Source organism: Falco punctatus, assembly GCF_963210335.1.
Source record: "Falco punctatus genome assembly, chromosome: Z".
Classification (NCBI taxonomy): Eukaryota; Metazoa; Chordata; class Aves; order Falconiformes; family Falconidae; genus Falco; species Falco punctatus.
In genome coordinates this window covers 79,968,686-79,994,121 of record NC_137586.1, presented here as the reverse complement: position 1 = coordinate 79,994,121, position 25,436 = coordinate 79,968,686, and the positions used below count along the sequence as shown (strand labels likewise).

General features: G+C 35.1%; 1 protein-coding gene across 6 annotated transcripts in view; it reads left to right on the top strand.

Annotated features, from left to right (window-relative positions):
- The window catches only part of ADGRV1 (adhesion G protein-coupled receptor V1), a 299,412-nt gene that overhangs the window by 13,823 nt on the left and 260,153 nt on the right, over nt 1-25,436 (top strand). For 5 of the 6 annotated variants that reach the window (XM_080371326.1, XM_080371327.1, XM_080371328.1 and 2 more), the window contains 8 exons: nt 11,523-11,707; nt 13,502-13,651; nt 14,727-14,822; nt 15,922-16,026; nt 17,405-17,518; nt 20,702-21,267; nt 22,474-22,744; nt 23,563-23,892. In XM_080371326.1, the coding sequence (XP_080227452.1) occupies nt 11,523-11,707; nt 13,502-13,651; nt 14,727-14,822; nt 15,922-16,026; nt 17,405-17,518; nt 20,702-21,267; nt 22,474-22,744; nt 23,563-23,892 (1,817 nt within the window). Of the gene's footprint in view, nt 1-11,522; nt 14,957-15,921; nt 17,519-20,701; nt 21,268-22,473; nt 22,745-23,562; nt 23,893-25,436 lie in introns of those variants that run through there. The other variant, XM_080371329.1, reaches the window with a different exon arrangement.

Below are 25,436 nucleotides of genomic sequence, written 5' to 3'. Positions count from 1 at the left end.
GTTTAACCCGCAGCAAGGCAGCGAGCGTGTCGCTCACCCGTGAGTGGCTGCTGGATACTAAGAGTCTGCTAAGGTTTCTGTTGTTCCAGCAGCTCCTCTTTCTGCTCTGCAGAGAGCAGGTGGAGACAATAGTCTTTCCAATGCAAAATCCTACTCTCAGGGGATCATATCAGGATGAAACTCAGTCTGAAGTGTCCTAGCTGGCAATTTTTAACTCAAAAATGCACAAAATATTAATTTGACTGTTTAAATTAGGTGAAAATAAAAGAAGTGGAGGAGCTGCGTATGCATTGTGTATTGTAGAGGAGAGGGAATTAAAAGTAGGAATGAATTTTTCAAATCATCATTGGATAAGGATTTTAAAACATGCTAATAATTAAAATATGACATGTAAGTGATTACAATTGGAAATACTGCCTGTGCTTCTTGCATGTGATATGCTGATTTTGTATAAGATATTGCATAATTCACCCTGGCTAGCCCAGATAAAGTTAAGATCAAATGTATACGAGAGTGCTTGCCAAACATCAGTCATTGTTTTTTAATGAGTCTATAATTGCTTTATAGTGCGAATGTGAAATAACATGTGACTTTTAAAAAAATTTATTCATTCCGTAGAAGCCAAAAGTGTTTCTTCTGATAAACTTTGCAAACATCTAGAATGAGTCTATCAGTTAAATACTAAACACTTTGAGAATCTGCCAGGGCAGTTTAATAACTGAAGGTAAAATGTGATATATTTAGTCTATCTGTCCCTTAAGCCTAAAACAAGCTTTCTACTACAAAATGTATTCAGTGTTTTCATGTGGAAAGGAGAACCAGATTCCTGAGCAAATAAATTGTGGCATATTAGGATTAGAATTGAAATGGCCAAATATTTGATAATGTAAAAGCTAACATATTTCAAGGGTGTTCAATTTTTAATTTCTGATTTATTGTTATTACTAGTATTTATGTTGTTAATGATTTCTAACATAGAGTTTTGTGCTTTCCTAGCTTTCTAATACACTTCTGTGTTTTAATAGCTTTACATGAAGAAATCAATGGTATTTACCAAATTTGTAGCTAAGTGAACTAATTAACATCCATAATGGGAGCACATGCTTATTTGCTTGTAATTGTGCTCTGTTCCTGGTCACATGGAAATTAATGGGGAAAATCATATTTGCTTTTGAGAGAACTAGTGCTGGGCAGTTTATTTGTGCTGTCAGCACTTTTAACCTGAAAATAATACTGGAAGAATTGTAAAGAGTTGATACTAGTGAATGAGATTGATCCTTATGCATTCAATCTTACAGTGCAATACTTTCCTTGGAAATTGTTGTGAGTTTTATTTAAATTAAATTTTCAGAATCAGGTCTAAAGTCATAATCTGTTACTAAAACCTCTAATATACATTAAATTTTGTTATTTAAACTTACTTTCTTCCAGGGTTTTTTAATTACTTTTGGAATTCCTTTTAAAAAAAATTAAGAGTGCTTAAGTCTGGAAAAGCTTACGTGCATATTTTACTTAAAATGTGAGTATGATGGCTGAAACTGAACTATTGGAAAACCTATGAAAGCATAAAACTTCAATGTACAGCACTAAAGAAGAATGCTACTACAGAGGTCTGTAAGGATCTTAGTCATGGGATACAAACAGTTTATGGCAGTTTGGGAGAAGAATATTGATGAGCTACAAATCACCTTTGATACTGTTACATAACATGGTAACCATGAGATGATTACTAATTACTGAATTTTTAACAGTATATAACAGTGTTCTATAAGCTAAACAAAATTAAAATTTTAGAATGTTTCATGGAAAACTTGATGGAAAAGTATGCCTTTCCATCACACTTCAAAGAAAGGGAGATTTAAAATTTATCTCAACTACATTTGAAGTTTTTTAGCCTCAGGTGGTTTTGGAATCATCAAAACCATAAGTTGTATATCTGACTTCTGTTAAGATTATCTGATGCAATTTAGCTGCATTTTATTGCTGGATAACCCTGATCTCTGATTATTTTTTTTTCTTTCTTGGCCAGCCTCTTCCAGTTTGTTCTTGGTATTGGGTCAGTTTGGTTGTTCACTAAGAAGTACAAAAATGTAGGTAGGCAAGAAATACAAAGAATGTGAAATTTCTCAGGGAGTATTAGGCCTTCACCTCCTACAGATATAATCACATACATAACTATTTTTACATGTGTAATCCTACAGACTGATTTTACTCATTTGTAGAAACTGTGCTTGCCTTTGCAGCTTTACAAGACTCTCCAATTTAGGTGTAGTCACTGCTGTATGTAATGGTGAATATAACACTTTTCCTCACTAGAAGTAAGCATAGACAGTATCTGAATTCTTTCAATGTGTATGAAGACTTTTGATGCTATATAACATCTACATCATCAAATCAAAACTTACAGAACCATTGCTGTCGATTGTAGGCATTTGTCATAGTTCCAGAAATTCAAGAATTATGTCTATCTGGTGGGAGCTAAATTATTGTTTCTTAGAAAAAAACGATTGACAGGAAGGATCAGTGTTAGAGGCCATTTCTCTTATTCCAGGTGGACCCACTCTAACATTTTTACTCTAGAAAAAAATATTGAATCACACATGCCTCATTTGCCTAATTTTTGAGTGAGTAATGTAACTGGAAAATATTTTGTGTCAATACACATTTTCAAGATTGAATTTACACCATACATGAGAACTTGTGGCTGTTTGTGGAAAGAATTTGGAAACCAGGAGTTCTAAAATAGGCTTAAAATATGAAAAACATTGTTTCATAGATTGGCTTATGCATATTTCCTGTAAAAATAGTTAAAGTTGTTTAAATTCCTTTTACTGAAATAATTTGTAAGTCCAAAACAAGGTTGCAATTTAGATGAAGTTATACTTATTTAAACAGGCTTATTTGACAGGTTAAATTCCTCTGGCAAATTTAAACAACAGAGAAGATAATTCCCATGCTCATCGCAGCTTTTGTTTGTGCATTTTTTAGCCAGTTGAGGACAGAATTTCCTCTAGAGTGTTATAGTAATAATTTTTTATATACCAAGAGTTGTTTTTTTTTGTTATCTCATTTTGTATCTAGTATAGATTTATTAGTTATGGTACAGTTATGATTCTCATTTTCAGATGGCAAAAGAAACTTCCTTCTCTCCAGTCACTTATCCTGGACTGGTCCAATATGTTACTGCTCTGAACTGTTTCAGGCTTTGCTTCATTAAGGATTTAACATGGCCTTAATTCAGCCATCTGTTATGGGTTTGGCAGACTAACAGAACTGAGGTATTGGTCAGAGCTTTAGTAATTTCCCACATTTTTAAAGGTTAGGAAAAGAGCTACCTTTATGAATAGATTTTGAATAATTCTCAGCAAGACAATGGTACAGAAGTGGGGTAAAAAATGCATGTCATTCTCTGAAGCACAGGGTCCCCTGTCTGCCTTTAGCTCTGCTGAAAGGCAATTAGCATTTCAACCAGCCAATTTGGTTACATGCAATGAAGTACTTGGGTTTGTAATTTGCTGCTCTTGGCTTGGTGCTGTTGAGAACTAGCTCTGTGTAATCCTCTCAAAGCACCTTTCTTTCCAGCATAGTTATTGTTGCTGGTCTTAAATAACTAATCAACAAAGAGATTTCCTTGTCTTGAACTACAGGGTGCCTTAGAAGAATGAAAAGAAATACTCAGTTAATAAGGGAATGATTATAATTATTAAATAGTGATTATTAAATTGTCACATAGGTTAAAAGGTTTAGAAAGCCAAGGAAAGCACAATACAGGATAAAAGTAGTGTGAGAAGTCTCTGAACCCAAACAAATTTTGCTTGGGGAGTTCTCTTCACCACATAAATACTTTATCAAGTGTTTTATTTAAAAAACAGATTGCCCAGATTTAAGAGATTAATTCACAGTAAGGATTAAAGTGATGACCCCATGCTAACCGTCTTCTCAAAAATTGTACAAATATATTTTTACTTCTACAAAAGTCTTCGGGGGGACTATAATATAATATAAAAATAATAAAACCAACATTTGCTGCAATCTGATAAAAATGAATACATTTAATTGCAGAAATGAAGCTTGTTTTGATATATGTTTTAAATTTTCATGTTTAATAATGCATAGAACTCAAGAATAACTGACAGAATTATCCAAATAATTAGGCAACACATTAAAATTCTATTTGGCTCATACATGTGTGTTAACTTCTAAGAATCTACTGTGGATAGCAATAATTATTCTGTCAGTATACCTGAAATAATGCCATCTAATCCCCACCATAAGGCTGTAATTTACAGTTCCATACCATACATTTATTTTTTTCTTGCAAGATTATTATGTGTGAAGCCCTATTGCAAAACAGGTTGTTATGTTTTTGGTTTTAAGTACGAGAGAAATAACCACTATAGTGCCAAAGCCCATAATTACTTTTTCCGATAGATGCTATTCATTCAGGCTACAGTACTTCATTCAGGACAAGTACTAGATATTTGAAGATATGGTAGTTCTAAAAATCTCAAGTAAAAGTGTCAAGGACGTGTGAGAAACCTCTGAAGTAGAGATACAAATGGAAATTATTGTGAAACTCCAGATCTTTACTGAAGTAGAATTAGTTGGTGTTCCTCACTGAAGCCTGCAGACCTTCCTCAGCTGGATTTCTGGTTCCATCTATGTAAAAGCCTGATCCTGTGGCAGGCTCAGTCGTGTGGTTACTTCTGCAATAAGCATGAGTTGGGAGTGCTAAGTATCTTCATGGCTGGGTTGTTTGCTTTTGGTTTTGTTTGGTTGTTTATTTTTTTAAATCTGTTTGCTTTTGTGTGTGTGTGTGTGTGTGTGTGTGTGTGTGTAAAACACCACAAAACCCCCCCGAAAACAACCATTTGAGGGAGGATGAGAGTCCATATAGTGTCTCAAGCTCTACTTGGAGCAAAATGTCTAGGTAAAAAGCCAGACTCAGGTTCTGGAAAACCTTGTAAAATAATTTCTATTGGTGAGAGGTATCTGCTCTTTTCATTAGAACTGTATAGATGGGAAAGGTTTTCCAGCGTGGACCTTAAAACTAGATTTACCTTTTGCTTAAAACTATACTATATGCTAAGTGGAACTATTCCAAAATAATATCTGTTTATTTACAATGTATAGTTAGAACTATATATGGACAGATTCTTATCAGTTGCATGAGATAAATGAGAAGTTCTGTAACTGAAATCAGTGTTGTTTTGTTAGTACAAATTAAAGCAAATTCAGATTCTTAACGGTGTATTTCTTAACATTGTTAATTAGTAGATTTCAGCTGTTTGTTTACTCCAATCTCTGTTCTACATGTAAAGCAACCTTAATAACTCCGAGTCATTTCACCAGAGGTACTCTGGGTAAAAATAATCTGTATCTTGCAGCTAGACAAAATTATTATCTGGGTTCTCTGTTTGACCAGCAAATTATAAGGTAACTGCAGATGTTTGTAGAAAAGGCTTGTGTTGTCTCTGCTGGCTGCTGGCAAACAGATGCAGTGGATTCAACACTGCTTTAGAGCTTTGCCCTTCATTCCCTGATGAGAATTAGAAGAGGCAGAGCAGGCAGTTACCTCAGAAAGCCTTTAGCATTACCTGGCTTAAGATATAAAAGTTGGTTGTCCAGTGACGATTACATGCTCTAGAACAAAATTTAGGGATATAGTTTTGATCCAATCAAATTCTTCTGACAAAGTGAAAAGAAGCTGCCAGAAAAACTACAAGGGGTACTCTGGGTTTATTACACTTTTTACCTCTCAGTGACCTCTAATAATGGGATGAGATTATTTGGATTTCTCATCAGGCCTCTGTCTTGGCTTTGGCTTGCAGATTTACCACCTTCAGTATTGGTTCCTGGCTGTGATGATAGATTTACCTTTCTGACTAGTAAATACAAATACAGTGGCAGGCAGCTTTAAGCATCTTTTCTTCCTTAGGATGAGATGTCTGTGTTGGATGGTTGTGCCTTTTTCAAGGGAACGTAATTGAATGAGCAAGAATTTTCGTATGGAGGTGTTCAGGTTACATTAAATTGACCATTCCCAGGGACACAGACTGTCACAGATAACAAGATCTTTCAAAAATATTGCAACTGTGAGAAAGCAAACAGTCAGGAGAATCACTGACTGATGTTAGTTAGCATCATTAATCTGAAATGCAGATAAATCTTAGCACCTGAGGTTGAACTGCGGTGCTGTTCTGTCATGGCAACAGCAGCAAGTAGTTAAGTAAGCAGCTGAGCCCAAAAACTTCAGGACAATGAAAGCTGCATCAAGGGATTTTCAGCACCTAGTAGTCTGCATTTGTGCTTTGGCTAGGACTTTCCAATGTTAATAAGATGCGGGATGATGGGCAGGTACCTGGAATGTCTTTGTAGTGTAGTGGAAGACAGGAAACACTAGAGAAAGACTGGAAGCAAAGACGTCTGGTGACACTGAATAACATGCATGGAAATAGGTGAGATGGACTCTTGCCACAAGTGCTGCAACTATTAGTGCAGTCCAGGAGTGCAAGCAAAGCAGTGCTTGTAGTGACTTACTATAATTCTCATGCTTTATTCACCTTGAAGCATGTTGAAGGCAAAAAAAAAGGATATAGGAGGACATAGTTTTGAAATGGTATCTTTGCAACACTCTTTTCTAGTCTCGCTTGGAATGAAAGACTTACTTATCCCACATCTAAACGAAAAAACCCAAACTAAAAAAGGAACAACGAACTGAGCAGACTTGGGTAATACCTACTATCAAAGTGCTAGGTTTTACATACACAGCTGTTGTGTCCTCCTTTGCATATGTGTGAACTGTGGGAACTTTGAGGCAAAGAAACCCCTAGTCTGAAATAAAGTATTTATCTCTTAATTTGGGGTCATGACAACATAGAAATAAGAAGTTTAGTAAATCAAAGTTTTTAAAATTCCTGCAGTTTTCCTGGGTTGTTCTCCAATACTGTTGTAAATTTCAGTGGTTCTGAGAATGCCTGAAATAAAACTGCTGAAAACATGCAGGTTTTTTAATGTTTCTACACAGGTGCAGCAAGGGCGGCAACCTTGTGAAACTTCTTGCTCTGTGCTGTTCCTGTGTACTACAGAGAATCTCCTCTTTACATATGAAAGAGCACATGTATCTCTCTCCCATTGTATTCAGCCAAAGATGCTGCTGGGTGCTGACATCTCTGCTGTGAATAGACTTCTCTCTGGCAACCATTGATGGCTGTAATGCTGTACTCAATGCAAACTACTAGGCATGCTAGTTTTTGAATGTTCTACTTGGCTGGGTATTTGTAATCACGGGGAGTAGGGAAGGACAGGCAGTGAAAAGTGCACTAGGCTTTACGCTTGCTCTGCTGTGCTGTGTCCACGGACTTTAGAAATCTACAGTGAGTTGTGTGAAGATGAGGGGTGGTAATCAAGTTGCAGCTGCTGGGTGCGAGAGGTGCTGCTTCAGCATACCAGCTTGTTTCTTCACCTGGGCAGCCATGGCAAGTTTGAGGTACACGGTACTTAAGACCTCATTCCATCTGCTGCTTTGTTAGTGAACTCCCCTTTCTCTTGCCATTCTCCGTTCCATATCTGGCATTCTACACTCACTTCATTTCAGATTTGGAATCTTTCACAGCCCTTTCATTTCCTTTCTTGATCTCTCCATGTGCCACTAGTCTGTAGGTTCCTTCACCCTTTAGTGAAAACAGCCAGGAAAATATCTTTTTTCATTCTTAAGGGTTTTGATTTATTAAGCATAGAAGCCAGTGTAAGAACGTGCAGAAAATATTTCTCATTCTTTACAGAAGTTCACAGAAAAGATCACTCATTCTTTATAAACTTTAACATTTTCATCTGAAATTTGCTCCAGAAACTAAGCAGAAAAAGCAAGCTAATCCTGGTGATCCATCAGTTACAAGAAATGCCAGTTTTATAAGCCTATCTCTTCTTGGCTCCAACTGAGCAACAGATTGAAATGGTATTCCTCACATAGTTTGTGACATTACTGTGGAAATTACTGTGTGCAATCAGTATATAGTCTGCTGGGTTCTACACTAAAATTCTGTGGTTTTGGGAGAAACACAGATGCACTTCAGAAAGCGCCATAAGACACAGACTAAAAGGAAAATGTCAGTTAGGGATCATGACTCAGAATTCTGAGTTAGATTTCCTTTTTTTAAATTATATTATTGAAGAATGTGTTTTTTTTTTCTGAGGTGCTTTCTTTTGGTTTTATGCCAGAAACTTTTATTATAAACCCCTTACAAATGTCATCTAGGCCTCAGTATGTCATTGCTTTAAACTACCACCAATACTACAAGTCATTATTTGAAATGGCTTTAGTCAGAACACAGTAACAGAATAGTTGGTCCATTGACTTTTACATACTCTGAAGACATATAATATTCCATTGCTGATTGTTGTTTCAAAAGCATTTAAATGACTTTGACTCATTAATCTATTTTACAGTCTGACTGAGTATTCTGGATTGCAAAAACTGAACTCAATAATACTTAGCTGAAGCAGAGGGGAGTGTTTGATGACCAAATGCATAGTTTACCAAAATTTAGCAGTGAACAAGGACTAGAATTTCAGCTTCATTTGGAAAAAAAACCACAAAAAACTCGCCAGTGATATACTGGGATGAAGGAGATGGGGAAGAGCCATCTTTTAATCCCTGAGCTTGCAAAGATTTCTGCTAAACTTTATACAATGCAGTTAATAAGGAACAAATTGTGTTCCCATGTAGATTTATGTAGGAATTTAGTGTACAAAATGAGTTCTTATTTAATGAAGTAAAATACTGTGACCTATAATACCTTTTTGGCTATTTGAATAAATTTGTTCTGCATTCTCTAAGTCTTGATTTATGTTATTTTTACCATATTATATAAATTTTCAAAGTAATCATGGTTTTCAGGATTGCATTTATATAAACAGAGTAAAAACTACTTTTGGCAGGCTGTGCAAAGTAAATCTTAGTACAAATAATGTAACAAGGAAGAATACACACCAACTAAATAATTGATGGTATGATTGTGAAACCTCTCTTGTTCCACAGGGGTAATCCTATAGTTTTAGAATGCTCTCTAGTAGAAGTAATAGAATTCAAGTAATTCTAAACTTTGTAATCTTGCCCTTAAGGATCATGTTTTCAGTATTATTTACTAGAAGGATGTACCGTGGGAAGATATTTGCAAAGTCTATGACAAGGTAACAGCTGAAGCGAAAAGGTCAACGAATTCCTCAGTTTAGTATGGATGATGCCTGCATCTGCAGACAGTGTAATTGTCCCACAGTTTACAAAGGTTAGACAACTGTTCTCTTTCCAGCTTGAAGGTCTGTATTTTTCAGAGCAGTTCAACATAAAAAAACCCAAAACCATCTTGCAAGTTAATATAATCAGCTTTGGAAATGCTGATAATTTTAAATCCCAGGAGGTTTATGTTTATATATTTTTTCTTCACTTCCTACTGTCAGCTTTTTCTGCATTAGAATTGCTGATTAGATAAGTAGGAATCAAGCATTTCTCCTGAAAGTCTGTAACAGATTTCATGCTCAATAAGAGCCATGGATATCTTGAAGGACTGTTCACGGTAAGAAAAGTTTATGTAAATGTGTAATTCTGCAGCAAAATTATTTTACTGTGTGACATTTTTGCTGGAAATAACAAAACACTGTTCAAATAGGTTGTAAAATGTATTGTTTTAATAGGGAAAATGGTTAGTCCTGATTTTTTGCACTTAATTTCATTGCTTGCCCGTTCCCTCTGTGATGTTCAGTAAAGCTAGGTGAACATTTTTATTACAAGTATTTAAAATTGGCTAATTTTGCCATCCCACTTTGCTTGTAGGAATTCTGAGACACACTGATAATTTTCTTGACTGTATTTCCAACTTATAATTAGTTAATATGTCATGTCTGTGGATAATTTTTTTCTGTAACTTGCCTGAAAGCAGTTTATTTGAAGTCCTCACAACATAAAATTAACCCTTGCCCACACAGAATTTACTGTAAGATGCATCAAAGTGTTGAAGTCTTTCTGAAGCTGTGTTAATTTTAGTGGTCTGAAGGCTATCTTATTCTCTGTTCAGTGCAAGATTAAAGCTGACTGCACACAAAAAACACTCAGTATCTGTAGTGGTCCTCAAGTGTATCCTGATTACAAATTTGGCACACACTTTATGAAAAAATGAAAACTTCCAATATATGCATGACATTTTCTGTTTCACTGATGATTTATGACTAAATATTCATTTACTGTCACTCATAAATAATGAAAACAAGTGCTTTGCAAATGTGGCTGAGCTTAAATATTACTGACATGCAAATACTAATGCAATGCATTCTGCACAGTTTATCCAGCCATCATTGACCAGATTTGTCTAAGCACAGCACTTGCAGATATAATTTTAAGCAAAGTGACATTTTATTTATACATATAATTACACGAATATTGTTTGTATCTTTTAGACAGAAATTTAAAAAAGGTAACATTATAAAATAGTGACAAGAGATTAAAAGAAAGTTGCTGAAAGAACACATTTCATTAAAGACCCATGATGTAATGCTTTTGGGGGTTTAGAACACAACTTGTTCTCTTGGTTTGTTCAAAAATTTCTTAGATTCATATGACAGAAACCTGCTGCATCCAGCATCCAAGATTTCAGTTCTGGTCTGCACTATACAATATGAGCCTCTGCATAAGATAGCAGCTGTTTCTAATTCATCACACCAGAGCCTCTTAAAAATGTGTCTTTCACAGTATCATCACCTGATAACTTCACTGGAACTTAAACTTGTATTTTGCATTACACAACTCGACTCTGATGTAAGAGAAATAAACCACCTTAGTTTTAAGTTGTGTTACCCTAACAGAAAAGAAAACTTAACATTGTGCAGAATGAGGTAAAAAACTAAAAATCTGGCAGTACAAAAGGATACAATGGCATTAAAATGTGCCAGAGTGATTCTTCATGACAAGAAAACATGGAAGGATCATGAGATAAGAGGAGCAGTGAAAAGAATCTCAAGTCAATATGCAAATGTTTAAGAACATTTCATGGTCCATAAGATGTCAGAAGATGGTCTATCGGATGACTGCAGACATCCAACCCTTCACCCTTCCTGCCAATTCATATTTATTTCTAAAGAGAATCAAGAGCAAAGAAAGTGGAAATAGAACTGTCAGCCTTTAAGCTAATTATTTGTTGGTTGAAAATGAAAGTAATTGTGGCAATGTCACTGTTTTTTCTTAGAAGAAGCTACTTATTCCTCCACTTGAAAAAAGTTGATAAATAACGTCTAGAAAATCACTAGATGAAAATTATGCAAATATAATTAGATGTAGATGATAATTATACTATCTGACTTGATTATAGCTGAGACCCATGCATGTTTTCGTCTCGTTTCTGAAGCTCGCAAGATAATCATATAATTTTAAGGGTTGGGAAGGGTTGACTGGATTGGTAAGGTCGACCAGGAATGTTTTACACATTTTAGATTCACAATTTATTTCTAATTGTTCTTTTCCTTTTCTATAGGGATGCCCGCTGCTTCTTCATCAGTTTATTTGCTTTTAGCATTACTCATTCATTTCACATCTGGAGAAACAGAAGTGAAGTTCAGTGGACAAACAGAATTTGTAGTTAATGAGACAAGTACAACTGTTATACGTCTTGTAATTGAAAGGACAGGAAAGCCTGCTAACATCACAGCAATTGTGTCGGTAAGAGACTTTGCCAGTTATAATCTCAGTAAATATTAATATCTTTCTGAAGTTTTGGATGTTGCCTGTTTTTATCAGGCCAGTAAAAAGGAGGGTGTTATTTCACAGGCACAATGCTTAACTTTGAAGAAGCAACACCCAGTTTCTGTAACTGAGTAAATTCCTATTGGCTGCATCAGTATTGTCAAAATAATGGTATAAATGTCTCAAGGAGCCAGCTCTTACTGCTCAGGTAGAAGTCCAGACTGATATGCTTGTTTGATTTTTGTTGTGGCTGTGAGCTCATGCTGAAAATGTGGATGTATACCATTTTTTCCTTAATCTAGGTTACTGTAGAACCTGCAATTTAATACAACTTCACTGTTTGAGTCAGATTTCCATATGAATTTTAAAAGTTACATTGTTCAATTCATTTGGAGATCAGAATTACAGTAGTTTTTCATTATTTCCTGTATTTCTTTGCTGTTATTAAGTATGATCTTGATCGTATTCCCTTGAAAAGTTTAAACCCCTTAGAATGTGCTTTACTATAAGTGTGTGGAATAAGGTTCTATGAGTACCACATGAGAACACAGCAGTGTACCGGAGAAAGTGTACTGCTTATGAATTTCTACAGTCTGTAGAGAAAAGAAATTATCTATGTTCCTGCACAATATTTCATTCTCCTGTAACTCAATATGAAAATTATTTGTCTTAGAAATTACAAGGAATAAACATTGATCTGTGGTGTTTTCACACTTCATTAACATCTGAGGAGAAAACCTTGTGAAAATGTGTTTGTACTTTGAAATTAGTGGTCTTTACTGGTGTAACAAGTAGAGTAACTTGATTTCCTCATTAAAGACCTGAAATTCCAAAATTTGTTTCTAACATGAATATTTTGAGCAGCTCTTTTAGGAAGATGTTTGTTGCCTGTTTTTGTAAGAGCTGTTCGGTAAGTCTAGTGTTGGCTCAGATACATAAAAAGTAGTTGCTAATATATCTGATGATAGGTGAGAGTCAAAAATACCGTCTATACTTGCCTCTTCACTGAACTTCTAATTTCACTGTTCTCAAACAACAAACAGCCTTTTCCACAGTGATTCATTCAAACCTTTAGCGCTTACAGGGCTGGTAGTTCCAGGTGTGGCAGCTATGCTGGTTCAGTTGCTTCTCTCCATTTAGTTTCAGCTTCCAACTGTAAACGTAACCTGGTCCCTTCGCTGTCCCGACATGACTGCCGTTGTAATCTCTCCTCTAACCACCTTAATTACAGTGGAATCAGTGGAATTTTCTTTTGCTGACTGAAATGAAGGCAGGGCTGTTTGTTACGGAAGATTCCATCTTGCCAGCTTTGGTAATCACAGTGTTAATCTATGTTAAAGGCCTAGGCCCCCTTCCAGTCCCTAGAGTGAGACAGGAATGCAGAGGGCAGTTATATTGTAAGATAAGTTTAATTCAGGTAGGGTGTTATGAGATACACAAATTTGTGCTAGGAATAGCTTTCCCATTAAAAATCCGGTCATATGGTGCATTATGCAAAAGATAGCCAGCTGCAAGGCAAGAAGTCATAAATGGTTCTGAATAAAGTGTTGTGTTTTGTTTTGTTTTCTGTCTTTTCTTGATTACTCAGCAGGGATACAAGGGACTAGTATGTGTACCTTCTGTCCAGAAATTAACTGTATGACAGCAGGGGAAACTGCAGGAAGAATTATGTGCAAAGAACACTGTATGAAGCCTGTTAAATGAGTCCAGAAAAATATGGAAGATAGTGGGGAAAGAAGGAGATGACATTCAGTTTTGTGTTTATTGCAGATTGATGGAGAAGACACAGGAGACTTTTTTGACACATATGCAGCTGCATTTATACCTGATACAGGAACAAACCGAACAGTGTACATAGCTGTCTGTGATGATGATCTTCCGGAAGCTGATGAGACATTCACATTTTATTTGACACTACTGGTAAGTCTCAAGTTTTCAGCTGTTCCCCAGAAAATAGTGGGTAATCGGACACAAATGAGTGATATCCCGTAGCTTTCAATGTAGCTGTACTGCTTGTGAGTCCGAATCCTAGTAAGTAAGAACATAAACCTGGAGACTAGCTAAAATGGTGCTTACTGCTCTTTAAAAGGTTTTGCCATTCCTCTGGGTGTCTCTGTGTGATGTATAGATGTAGTATAGACATAGCCTGAAACTTCAGCAGGCACTGCATTCAGCTATAAACATGTGTACTAGAACCCAGAAGAGTTAGATTGTGAAGAGACTTGCAGCCTTTCCTGTTTTCCTGCATAGACTGTACCTGGAAGAGAGGGCAAAGTAGCGAAACAAAGAGGATGACTTTGAGTCCTCCAGAAGCAGAGGGTAAACAAGACTTACCAAAACCAAACAATTTTTAAATAGTTAACAGTAAATCTCTTTGTATTGTTGTGTCTCATAGGAGTCATGCTACTAGAGAAGTTTTTTTAGGTAACAGTTTGTGACTAAGTTTGTTATCGGTTCAGTAAAGATAAATTTTATACTTCATTGCCAATTACTATGCATCTCAGGGAATGTTTACAGTGAATATAAAAATGTGTATTTTCCTTTCCTTCTTCCTCAGATCTGTGAAGTTAGCTGATTTTTGTAACACGTAATGATTTGTTTCCTTTAGCTGATATTTCAGCTTCATAACAGCTTCAAAGTTTCAGTTTTATACAAATGTTAGGGAAAAAAAAGAACAACTTTGGAGTTCCTGACAGTGCTACATGCTTTATACCTAGGTACCCATTGCTATGGTGTCTTTAATAATTGCCAAATTATCATTAATCATTTACAGAATTTGTTTCAAGAACTTTGTTGTACACTGCATAGTGTATTTCCTCAGTAATTAAGAATTATTTTGTGCATTCTGTTGCTTTTAATAATTTTTCATTGTAATATATAATAAAAAGACATACAATTTCTTATAAGCTAATATTTATTCTTAAAAGACAGTAAAATCAAATTGCGTATTTTTTGCCCATCACCATATTTAACAGCTTACTTTGTTTTGTTTTAGAAACCATCTCCAGGAATAAAGCTTGGCTCACCCAAATCTGTCACTGTAACAATCTTATCAAATGATAATGCCTTTGGAATAATTTCTTTTAACATGGTATGGCTTTTTATATGGTATATATGAAAATTTTAGAAAACATAAAGGTGAAATTGTCAAAGATGCTGTTTAGTTATTCAACTGAATCCCTTGAAAACTGATTCTGAATTACATCTTTGAAAACAACTCTGGAGGTAATTCATACATATGTGTGTAATTCATACATATATAGAACTTTAATACTTCTATATGCTTTTTTTGTGTTGAGACATAGCCTGAGACCCTCACACTTGGATGAATATGTGTTGCTTATCTTAAATACAAAACTTATAAAAAGTTGTTCAGTCCCACCACCCCTCATCTGTAAGTTGAGATCTATGTCAAATAGGGAAGAAGTGAGGAATAATACCATAGGGAAGTCAAAGATGAGATTTGGAAATCTTGAGAATATATATAGATTTTCCCATCTTCAGTGAGCAATTTTATACTTAACTCTCAAGCTGAGAGAACAGTGTCATGATAATATGCATTGTATGACACTTTCTGTGACAAGACAGGGTGTGACTCAAGTGGTTGGAGGATATTTGCAGTAATGCAGAGTTTGTGTTAGCAGAACGAGATACTATGCCTTCCTGCCAGCAGTATGGCAGTGTAATCTTTGTAGAGGACTTTCCTGACAAAGTACAAGAACGTGAGAAATTTTTAGCACCATCGTACTAAACCATGCTGCTCCCTCAATTGCTGTAGTTCTTTGAAATCTTTCAGCTACAATAGCTTGATAGACAGAGTCCCTTTATAGCTAGTTATTTAATAAATTACTTTTTAATGGAGAAAAACTATTTTTAATGGTTTTAGGAGCTCCTATAAATAACAATGCTAATTTGCCAGTGCTGTGTATATTGACTATGTTAATTTATATAAAAAAATTCCAAAACACTACTTGCGTAACTTATGATCATTTTTTTTTTATCTGCAATCTTTCAAGCTTTTTATTAGCTGAACTAATTGGTTGCTAGGAGATGTATGCCATAAGTGGACTGGTTTGCAGATTGGATTAACTTGTCTGCGGGAGTTTGGTATTTCTATGGTAACAGTTTCTTCCTTCTGCTTGTGATATTTGATCTGTGCCTGATTGCCTGTCCCTTTTCTTCCTCATTAGTCTGCCTTAATCACAGTGAATGAGCCCAGGGGCAGAAATGAATCTGTGCCTCTCACTTTAATTAGGGAGAGGGGAACCTACGGGACGGTCATCGTAACTTTTGAGGTGAGTTTATCAAAAAGACTTCATACATTAGTCTGTTGGATAAAACCGTGAGATAATCATAACTTATCAAAGTGTTTAGTGAAGTGAAAGAGGGGCAAAATGCCTATGGCTACATTTGTTAAATCTGTTTCATAAAATGGAAAGATAGTTCCTGTCAAATGGAACAAATTTTAATTATCAGGCTTTAATGTGAAAAAAAATTAAGAGATATTAGGGGAAACAGTATTCTCTGTCATTTAGGAAGATATCTGAGGCAGCATTAGTTGGTATTACTAGAAAAAAATGTGTATTAATTGTCTAATAGATGTATTTAATATTTCTTTAAAATTTATCTATATTTTACAAATAAACATCTGAGTGACTCTGATACTTGTGCCAACTTGGAACCTGTGTGACAGCTCAGTATTTTGTGAAATTCTGTATCTGTAAGATGGCAGTTTGAATTACCAGAAACTTAAGCCTTTCAGAAAATTACTCATGTTGAATATTTAGGCCATTTTCTGTATACTTGATTTGAAAGTGAATAAGTTACTGCCTTTATTGTTTTTTTGCTGGTTTTCCCCCCCTATCTAGCTCTAAATCTATTACATACTTTAAAATTACATGTAAATTCTTTCATATGGATATTTCTTGATCAGTTGTCTGGTCTAAAATGTCATCAAGTGTTTAATCTAGACCTGTCAAAATCTCAAAAGATTTGTAGTGGATTTGATTGCATGAGCAATACAGCATGTATAGTTAATGTACAGCATGAGATTCTATGTGTAACTTATTGCAGATATTTGGTTTAAAGTCCAATAAATATTACTATCTGCACAATTATTCAGGTCCATCTCACAGTGTAGTTTATATACATATGTTGAAAAAAACTTGCAAGATTTAAACACACACACACACACACACAATTATTCCCGCTAAGGGTCTTCCTAATCTTTTAGGTTTCAGTATTAACTGTAGTTTCCTTAACATCACAAGTCAAGATAGAAAGGACACAAAACCAGTAACTGCTGTTATTTTATCTTGGAACTTATTATGAAATATTAGTGATTTATATTAAGTAAGAATTAATATCTTTTCTGTTAGTAGAAGAGTCAGTTGTGCATCAGTAGATTTTAAAGAGTCTTCAGACCTATATGGAAGTAGTTTTCTTCGTCTTTTTCTGGCAACACGTAATTTCATCAGAGTGGTTAGTCTAACTTACTCCATCTGCCAAAAAAGAGCAGATGAATGCCTTAGGCTTGATGTGTGCCTATGAGCAGGAGATGACTGAATAGATAGTTGTAAGTTACACATTTCATAAGGTATTTATTATTACACTTGTACTAGATTTATATTCCTGCTTTATATGTTTATGATCCTAAAAATTAATTCTTTGCAGATAGAAGATGGACCAAACCCAGCTGAAGAAGACTTAAGTCCAGCTAGGGGAAATATTACGTTTACCCCTGGGACATCAAAGCTGATTTATAATTTAACAGTGCTTGATGATCAGGTAAGAACAAGCTGTCTTCATTTTTGGTTTGGATATGTAGAAGGTTAACTGCTGTTTTGAAAAGACTTAGAGTAAGAAGTTACAAAAATGCTTGGTTTAAATAAGTTTAAAAGTGCTTTTGCTTTAATAAAGTGAGGTTAAATTTTGGCTGTGTGGACTCTCATTTTTACTCCTTCTAATGCTACTTCTTTAATTGTCATCAGTGGATATTTTTAGTTTCTGAACATATTCTGGCCACTCTGACTAGACCTGTTAGGTGCTTCTGGTGTAAATGTATGAATAATCAGGGAAGCACTATACTTTTTTTTTCCAAATGGAATACTGAGGTCCTTGTTGTATGGCCAAGGGTGGTGGTATTGAATGAGATGCAGGTTTACCTATTAGACTGTCCTGTCTATATTTAACTTTTTTGTATTTCTATTTAAATGAGCTCTGCTTTTCCTTAATCGTGTGCCTTGCAAATTCAGGCTATCCTTTCTGTCTTTATTATTTGTTTAGGCAAAAGGAACCTGATCATAACATTGCTTACATAATGCATTTTTGATTACATCCTCAGTGATCCCAGTGCAGCTCCTCTGCCTTCAGTCACAAGTGCTTAAGAATCTAGTTTATTGTTTGTTAACTCGATGGGCTCTCACTTACGTGAAAAGCAGACATGTCTGTCACTAAAGAAAGAATATAACACATTGAATATTCAGAGGGAAAAAATAGGCTGAAAAATTTTGTATGTTTTTATATAGATGTGTTTCAAGGTAGAAACGTATTTTTAATAATACTAAAAAATAGGTAACATTCCTAAAAGAAACAAGCAGTCTTGTGAAGAACATGAACAGTAGGTGATAGATGAAAATTTTCAATTTTTAGTTTGGTTTTTGAAAAAAAATGTTCATATGTTGTAAGCCTTTCTGTTTCAGAGTAAACAAAACATTATTCCACTTTTCAAGTCATTATTTTAATTTTTCTTATGCTTTACTGGTTTGTTTATATTTTAATTTATAATGAGATGAGGGGGAAATAGGGGAACCAAAATAAGTACATATGATACAGAACAACTTAATAAGGAAATTCACAAGAAAAAAATGGTAGCAAAAAAGTGCCTGTCTAAGAAGTGGGCAACTTTAAAGCAATTTTTTGCATAGTTCTAAAAAGTGGTTTTCCACATCTATTCTGATATTTTCAATGTTAAGAGGCTGTGACAGACTGGCATATAGAAGCATCTCCTTCAGATTAAATGTAATATTCTGTGACTTATACAAAGAAAGTAATTGGTAGGCTTCCTGGGAGGATTTGATTTTCTGTCCTCTGAGAAATGTGCTCAAAGTTCTGGTTTTATAGTTTGATCTGTACAACTGTGGCAGGTCCACTCAGTGAGTCTTACACAGACATACATGAAAGGTTAATTTTATGTAAAAAACCCTTTATTAATGGTAATGATGATGATGGAATTCACAAGAATCCAGTGTTACTCTCAGAACTTAGCTTGAGCTTTTAGGATCTGAAGTTAGAAAAAAACATGAAACAAGTATTTTTCTGAATTAGATAGCCTTTTCCCTACAGAAGTAGGGGACCGCAGATCTGATCTTCACAGCACTACATTTATTGTAATTTTATTGGATACATTTCCGTTTTTAGTGAGGAGTAATGGAAGCTTTGTTAAGAGAAGATGAAAGAGGCAAAGCAGCACTGGAAATCCTTTATACAGTTGTCTTTGAAGTTTGACTGTTTTTTTTTAATTGGTCAATCGTGGTGCCATTAAGAACTCCAGATTAACCCATCTATATGACACATCAAGATGTAAATTACAACTACAAATATGGATACCTTTTGACTGTCTCTTAAATATAGATTTTTATGGTGCAGGATGGTATGTATTAATTAGTGAACTAAACAAAATGTAAGTTAACATCTATTCTAATAAGGTAAAATGACTGTGTTTTATCTCAGTATAGGAGGGAGGTGACTGAGAGGTTCCAGATCTCACGCTGACAAACCCCCCCTGCATTAGTCAACAGCATTATGCAAGTTTAAGCGCCACAAGCCAAACAAGGGACAGAATTGGCATCAGCTATAAAGGCAGTTGCACGCCCACTCTCTTAGCTCTAGAAAAGGATCTGAGGGTGGCCAATTAACAAATGAGTGTGAAAGAGAAGAAATATTGGACAGCAGGGTTTTCAGATCTTTTTAGTTCAGTAAACAAAAGTACATGAAACGGATTTGTCAATTTTATCACAGAATATTACCATTAGTAAAAAAAAAAGTAATTTTGTCAGGAATTCCTCTCAGAAGCAAATAATACTAGATTCCAGGAGTCCACAGCAGGAATGAGATGTAAAGATCATGAATATGTTTTTAATAATTACTTTTTACCCATATATATTAATAAAATAATTGTATTTTTCAGTTAAATAGGTTTAGCAAATCAAGATTTATGGAATAAAATGTAGTAACATGATGCAAAAATCTCATCCTTAAGTTCTGTAATTTACAGTTTATAAGCCTTTCTTTATTGTCTCTGAATGAGATATTGGAGAACAAATATCTAAGATTAAAATATAGTTTCAAACAGTCATTTTGTAGAAATGCCAAAGCCTAATTAGTTGCTAAGCACTAGAAAACACTTTCTCAGATTTGCAATGGAAATTTTCTCTGGGGGTGTGAGTGTGTCAGAACATAGGAAATATATACCCTTTTCCAGTTGTATAGGAATGGATGGGCCAAGGTAGGTTGTGACCATAAGTTGTTCCTGTATTTTCTCAGGCATGCTTAGAGGTAAATCAGTACCAATATCAGAAAATCAAGGCATATCTAAATAACTGGGAAGAACATTTGTTTCCAAATAGAGGTGGCTTCCAGAAATAGAGTTTGGATCTCCTCATAGTCTCAAGTTGGAAAGATCTAGCTTTTTCTGATTCTTGCTGAGTTTTTGTTTTGCTTTTGTTTGGCTTTCCACCCTTTCTCACATTGCCAGAGCACAGAAGGATGGTTTAGAAAATTGAAGCATTCAATCATAAGAAAGGATTTTCAGCCAAAGTTAAAAGCAATACTTATCTCCTGTTTATTTTAATATGAAATGAGCTGTAAAGTTTGTATTATTTCCTTTTTCTGCAAAATGTATTTCTCAGTAAGTGTTCTGCATGTATTTGAAATTTGACTTACACCCAGTTGCTAATATTGTTTTTCCAGGTACCTGAAAATGATGAATTGTTTTGTGTTCATCTGAAGAGCGTGGAGGGAGGAGCTGAAATCAACCACACAAGAAATTCTGTTCAAATTAATATTAAGAAAAATGACAGTCCTGTGCGTTTTGTTCAGAGTGCTTATATGGTGCCAGAGGAGGCTGATGTGGTAACAATTCAAGTGGTTCGTGGTAAGGATGTCAGTGGAAAATTAATTGGACCTGATGAAGATGAAGTCTCTGTCAGTTATGCCATCATAACTGGGAATTTAACAGCACATGCACAGCTTAATGTAGACTTCCTAGATCTACAGCCAAATACAACTATCATTTTCCCACCTCTAGTTCATGAAGCGTACATGAAATTTAAGATCCTTGATGATGCCATACCAGAAATTGCTGAAACCTTTCAGATTATACTTCTTAAGGACACGTTGCAGGGAGATGCTGTTTTGGTTAATCCATCTATTGTTCATTTCACCATCCAACCAAATGATAAACCCTATGGAGTACTATCAATAAACAGTATCCTGTTTGCTCAGACGGTTATCATCGATGAAGACCAAATTTCAAGGTACTACAGATCTTCAAATCTAGTATCTGGTCAGTTTTTGGCATTATTAAGCATCCTTAGGGTTTCATTGAAAGTAATTATAAAATCACTACTGAAAATATAATGAAGAAATCAGTTAGTGTTTTATTATTATCAACTGTATCTACAAAGATTTCAAGGAAGTGGGAATGTCTAATTATACAGGAAGTATTTCAGTATTTATGAACTGTATGTAAAAGATGTAAGTTTAACCACATCATCAGAATACTGAAAAACCTTAATCTAAAGGCAGGATCGGTGAGGCCATGATATTCCACACACCAGTTCGTCCAAGTGGGAAATAGATTTCTGGCTTGCTTTTGTGCTAATCTTTGTATTTACGATATAGAAAATCAGTCTTTAGTTAAGAAAAGCCCATCAAACGTGTTGAGTGTCTCCTGTGAAATACCTAATAAAAATAAGTTAAATATTTGTAGTTTTACATAGAGATTAAAATCAAAGCTCTGTACAAATTTTACAGGCAGGATTGATACACAGTATTGACAGTCTCATTAAAAATGTCTGCTGCTATCTACTGATGATAGTTTATCCCCAGATCATCATTAAGCTATCATACTGTGAACAATTTGAAAGAATATTTTATAGTATGTAGAGTCCAGCATTTCAGTATTCATCTTTCTTTCTTATACACAGTAAAGAAATTAACGTTGCTTTCTAGATTATTCTAAGTCATGATTCCTAGACTTTTTGTTACAGTCATGTTCTTGTCATATGCAGGAAACATGGCATTTCCAGTACCTTAATATTTTAGTACAGAGGCAAGCAGTTAATTCAGAATCATTATTTAAATACTTGTCTGACAACTCTATTTTGAAGCAGTTTTTAAAAGGGTGCAGAAATTTAATAGTGAAAAAGATTTCTGAGATTTGACACGTATTTCTTGAGACAAATGTCAAACATTGCAAGCCTCCACGTCTTAGTACCTTTCTTGATGTAAACAAAGTTCTAACAAGTATCTTTAGACACAGAGCTCATGAATAAGCACTCAAAGTCTTACATTTGTGTTATGATTTCACAGGCTTTAAGCACTGACTCGAATGTCAGTTGCAGCAGTTAACATTTATTCCGCTTAAGTCAGTGTAAATCCTTCAGGGGATTGATAACTAAGCAAGCCAATATTAATTATAATGTCATATTGTGGATTTTTATTTTCATTCAAAATTGTAGGTTTGAAGGGATCACAATTGTAAGAAATGGTGGAACACATGGAAATGTTTCTGTTACCTGGGTTATAATCCGAAACAGCAGTGATCCCTCACCCGTGACTGCCGACCTCGTTCCAGAGACAGGGGAGATATGTTTTGATCAAGGGCAGATGCTGGTAACACTTCCTCTGAACATTATCAGTGATGACATACCAGAAGAGGCAGAACCCTATCTTCTGAAACTCTTAGCTCACACAATACAGGGAGGTGCAGAAGTCAGTGAACCATCTGAGGTAAGTTTGCTTTTAAAATTCTTTTGGGGAAGGTAATAATAGGTAATAACTGGAGGCTTTACCAGTTTTGGTAACATCCATTGATGGGCTAAACTGGCTAAAGGGTTTGGGCTTGCATATAAATCAAACAAATCAATCCTTAATGTAATCTTAGTATATAAAGCCGTATCCAAAGTACTTGGCTTAATATAGTATGCAAACCCAGACCTTTTTAATGTGGTAGCATTCAGCTTACATGATTTTCAACATACCTGGCATTGCATAAATGCTGTCTTGAGTGACTGCTTGCTAACAGAAGGCAGGAAAATTATTTTCACTTGCTCATTTGCTGTCTAAATGGTGATTTGAATGTTTTACACGGAGTAACAGCTTCAAGAGGGGAGGGGTTGGTGGCTAAGACGGTAACCTCTGAACTGTTAAATAAAGGGTGGCTAGCATTGCTGACAGTTTTGTGACTCAAGTGCCTATTTTGTCACTCTCAAAAGTGGTTGGAATGAACCTTGTGAATAAAATGAAATTTTTCACAATCTGAAACATTTTGAAATTATTCAGTTTGGCTGCTGAACCAAAAAATCAGTGATTCAGAGCTCATTCTGGCACATGGATGATGCATAGTGGGAAAGTTGCCACGGTCAGTGTTGTGCTGCATGTGTACAAAGCATACTTTGGGGCTGTCAATCTGATTTCTTTCTTGGGTGCCAATTCACTAAGGAGAAAAATGTATGGTGACAGTCAGGACATGCTTTTGTGAAGGCGTGAAAACTATGGTTTATAGTAACTTTAGCATAGAGTAAGTGTTCCTGTTTTCTATTTTGCAGCTTCTGTTTTACATTCAGGACAGTGATGATGTTTATGGCCTAATAAAATTTTATCCTTTGGAGAATCAGAAGATTGAAAGTAATCCCACGGGGCGCTTTTTATCCTTGAGTTTTGCAAGGGAGAGAGGAACAGTTGGAGACGTGCAGTTGGTTTATACTGCACTGTATATTCCTGCTGGACCTCTGGATCCTGAGAGAGCGAAAGATGGCATTCTGAATATGTCTAGAAGAAGCGTTCTCATGTTTCCAGAAGGAAAAACACAAGATACTTTAAATATACCAATAAGAAGTGATGCATTTCTTCAAAATGGTGCTCATTTCCTCGTACAGGTATCTCATTTCTATTTTGGAGTGGTTTTTTAGCCTCTGTAATATAAAAGATATAATTTAGTAATGGCTCCTTCCCTTTTAACATAATTTAAATGATCCTACCTGTTAAAAAAAGGAAAAAAAGTTATTAGCTGTGTAGCTAAGAAAAATTTCTTATTTAGAGACAGCTTCCACTAATATGCTGCAAAGAGCTTTATTCCTGATAATTATTTATTATTACACCATTTTATAAAGATAGACTGCTGTAACAGGATTCAGGTATTAATAATATAATTTAACAAAACCAGATCAATGTTGCAGAAGTTAGTTACCTTTGGAGGTATGTTTCTCTGTCTGCCTTTCAATTTAACCAAATTAATGCTCTTAACATTAAATTTCATAAGCATGACAAATTCTATAATTTACACGTAAGTAAATAGAAAATAAAAATACTCAACCTTGTCTTATATCTAATTTATCTATAAAGTTGTCCAGAGAACTTGAAAAGTATTTTTGCCAGTTTTCTCTGTATATGCTTTTTTGGGTCTTCTCATCTTTTTTTCTGTTTGAATTTGTAAGAAGGGAACTTCTGTTATTGATAATTAAAATTGGCTCATAAAATTCATTAAAGCTGTATTTTTGACAGAAAACTGGATTTTCAGCAAAAATGTTTAAAGAAAGCATTTCCACTTTCTAATGAAGGCTTTGATTTTTCACTGGAGAAAACCCAATTTATTGTTCAGACATACTACTGTTGAAGATCATGGGCATAGTAATTACTATAGGTTATACTTATTTTCTCACCTGCAGTTAAGACTACCCCACAATCTCTACTTCCTATGGTTAGCTATTGCACTCTGGTCATCTGGGATGATGAACCCAGCTAACAATCTTAATACACAGAAAAAGGGATGAATTGGCACATCCAAAGCACAAACCAGAGAGGCATTTCTTAGTTCTTTTTAATCTTTTCATTTTAAGTCAGAGGTCTTTAGAGTTTTCAAATTAAGATGTTGATATTAAATCTGTAGATTAAAAATTTGCAAGGTTTTGTCTAACTTACAGCCTACTGAAGATGTTTTAATTACTCCTGGTACCCTGAAAAGGTTTGCTCCCTCCACCTCCTTCCCCCAACATTCTCTTAAAAAAAAAAAAAAAAAAAGGTGAAGAAAGTTCATTGCGAGAACTATCTTACTGCTTTGCTAGTATGCCATTTTTTTTGCATTCACAGTTAAATAGGGAATTGCATTCTGGAGTGCTAGAATAGGTTAATATGTTTTACATTTGCACGAAATCTGAAAGATCTACAGAAGAATTGAGATATCAAATTCCAAGCCGCTTTTAAACGATACATTATAAATAACATTGCAGTGTGGACTATGGAGAAGACACACACATGGTAAGTATTTCAGAATGCAGGAACTTTGCCTGGCTTTTCAAACTGCGGATTCCAGGGAGGCAGGGGGTGCATGTTCTATACTTTCTCCGTGAACCATAAAAATCTTTTTGTTTGAATAAACAAAATCAGGGGGCTTTCCAGCACAAATCATTCATTTAGAGAAGGA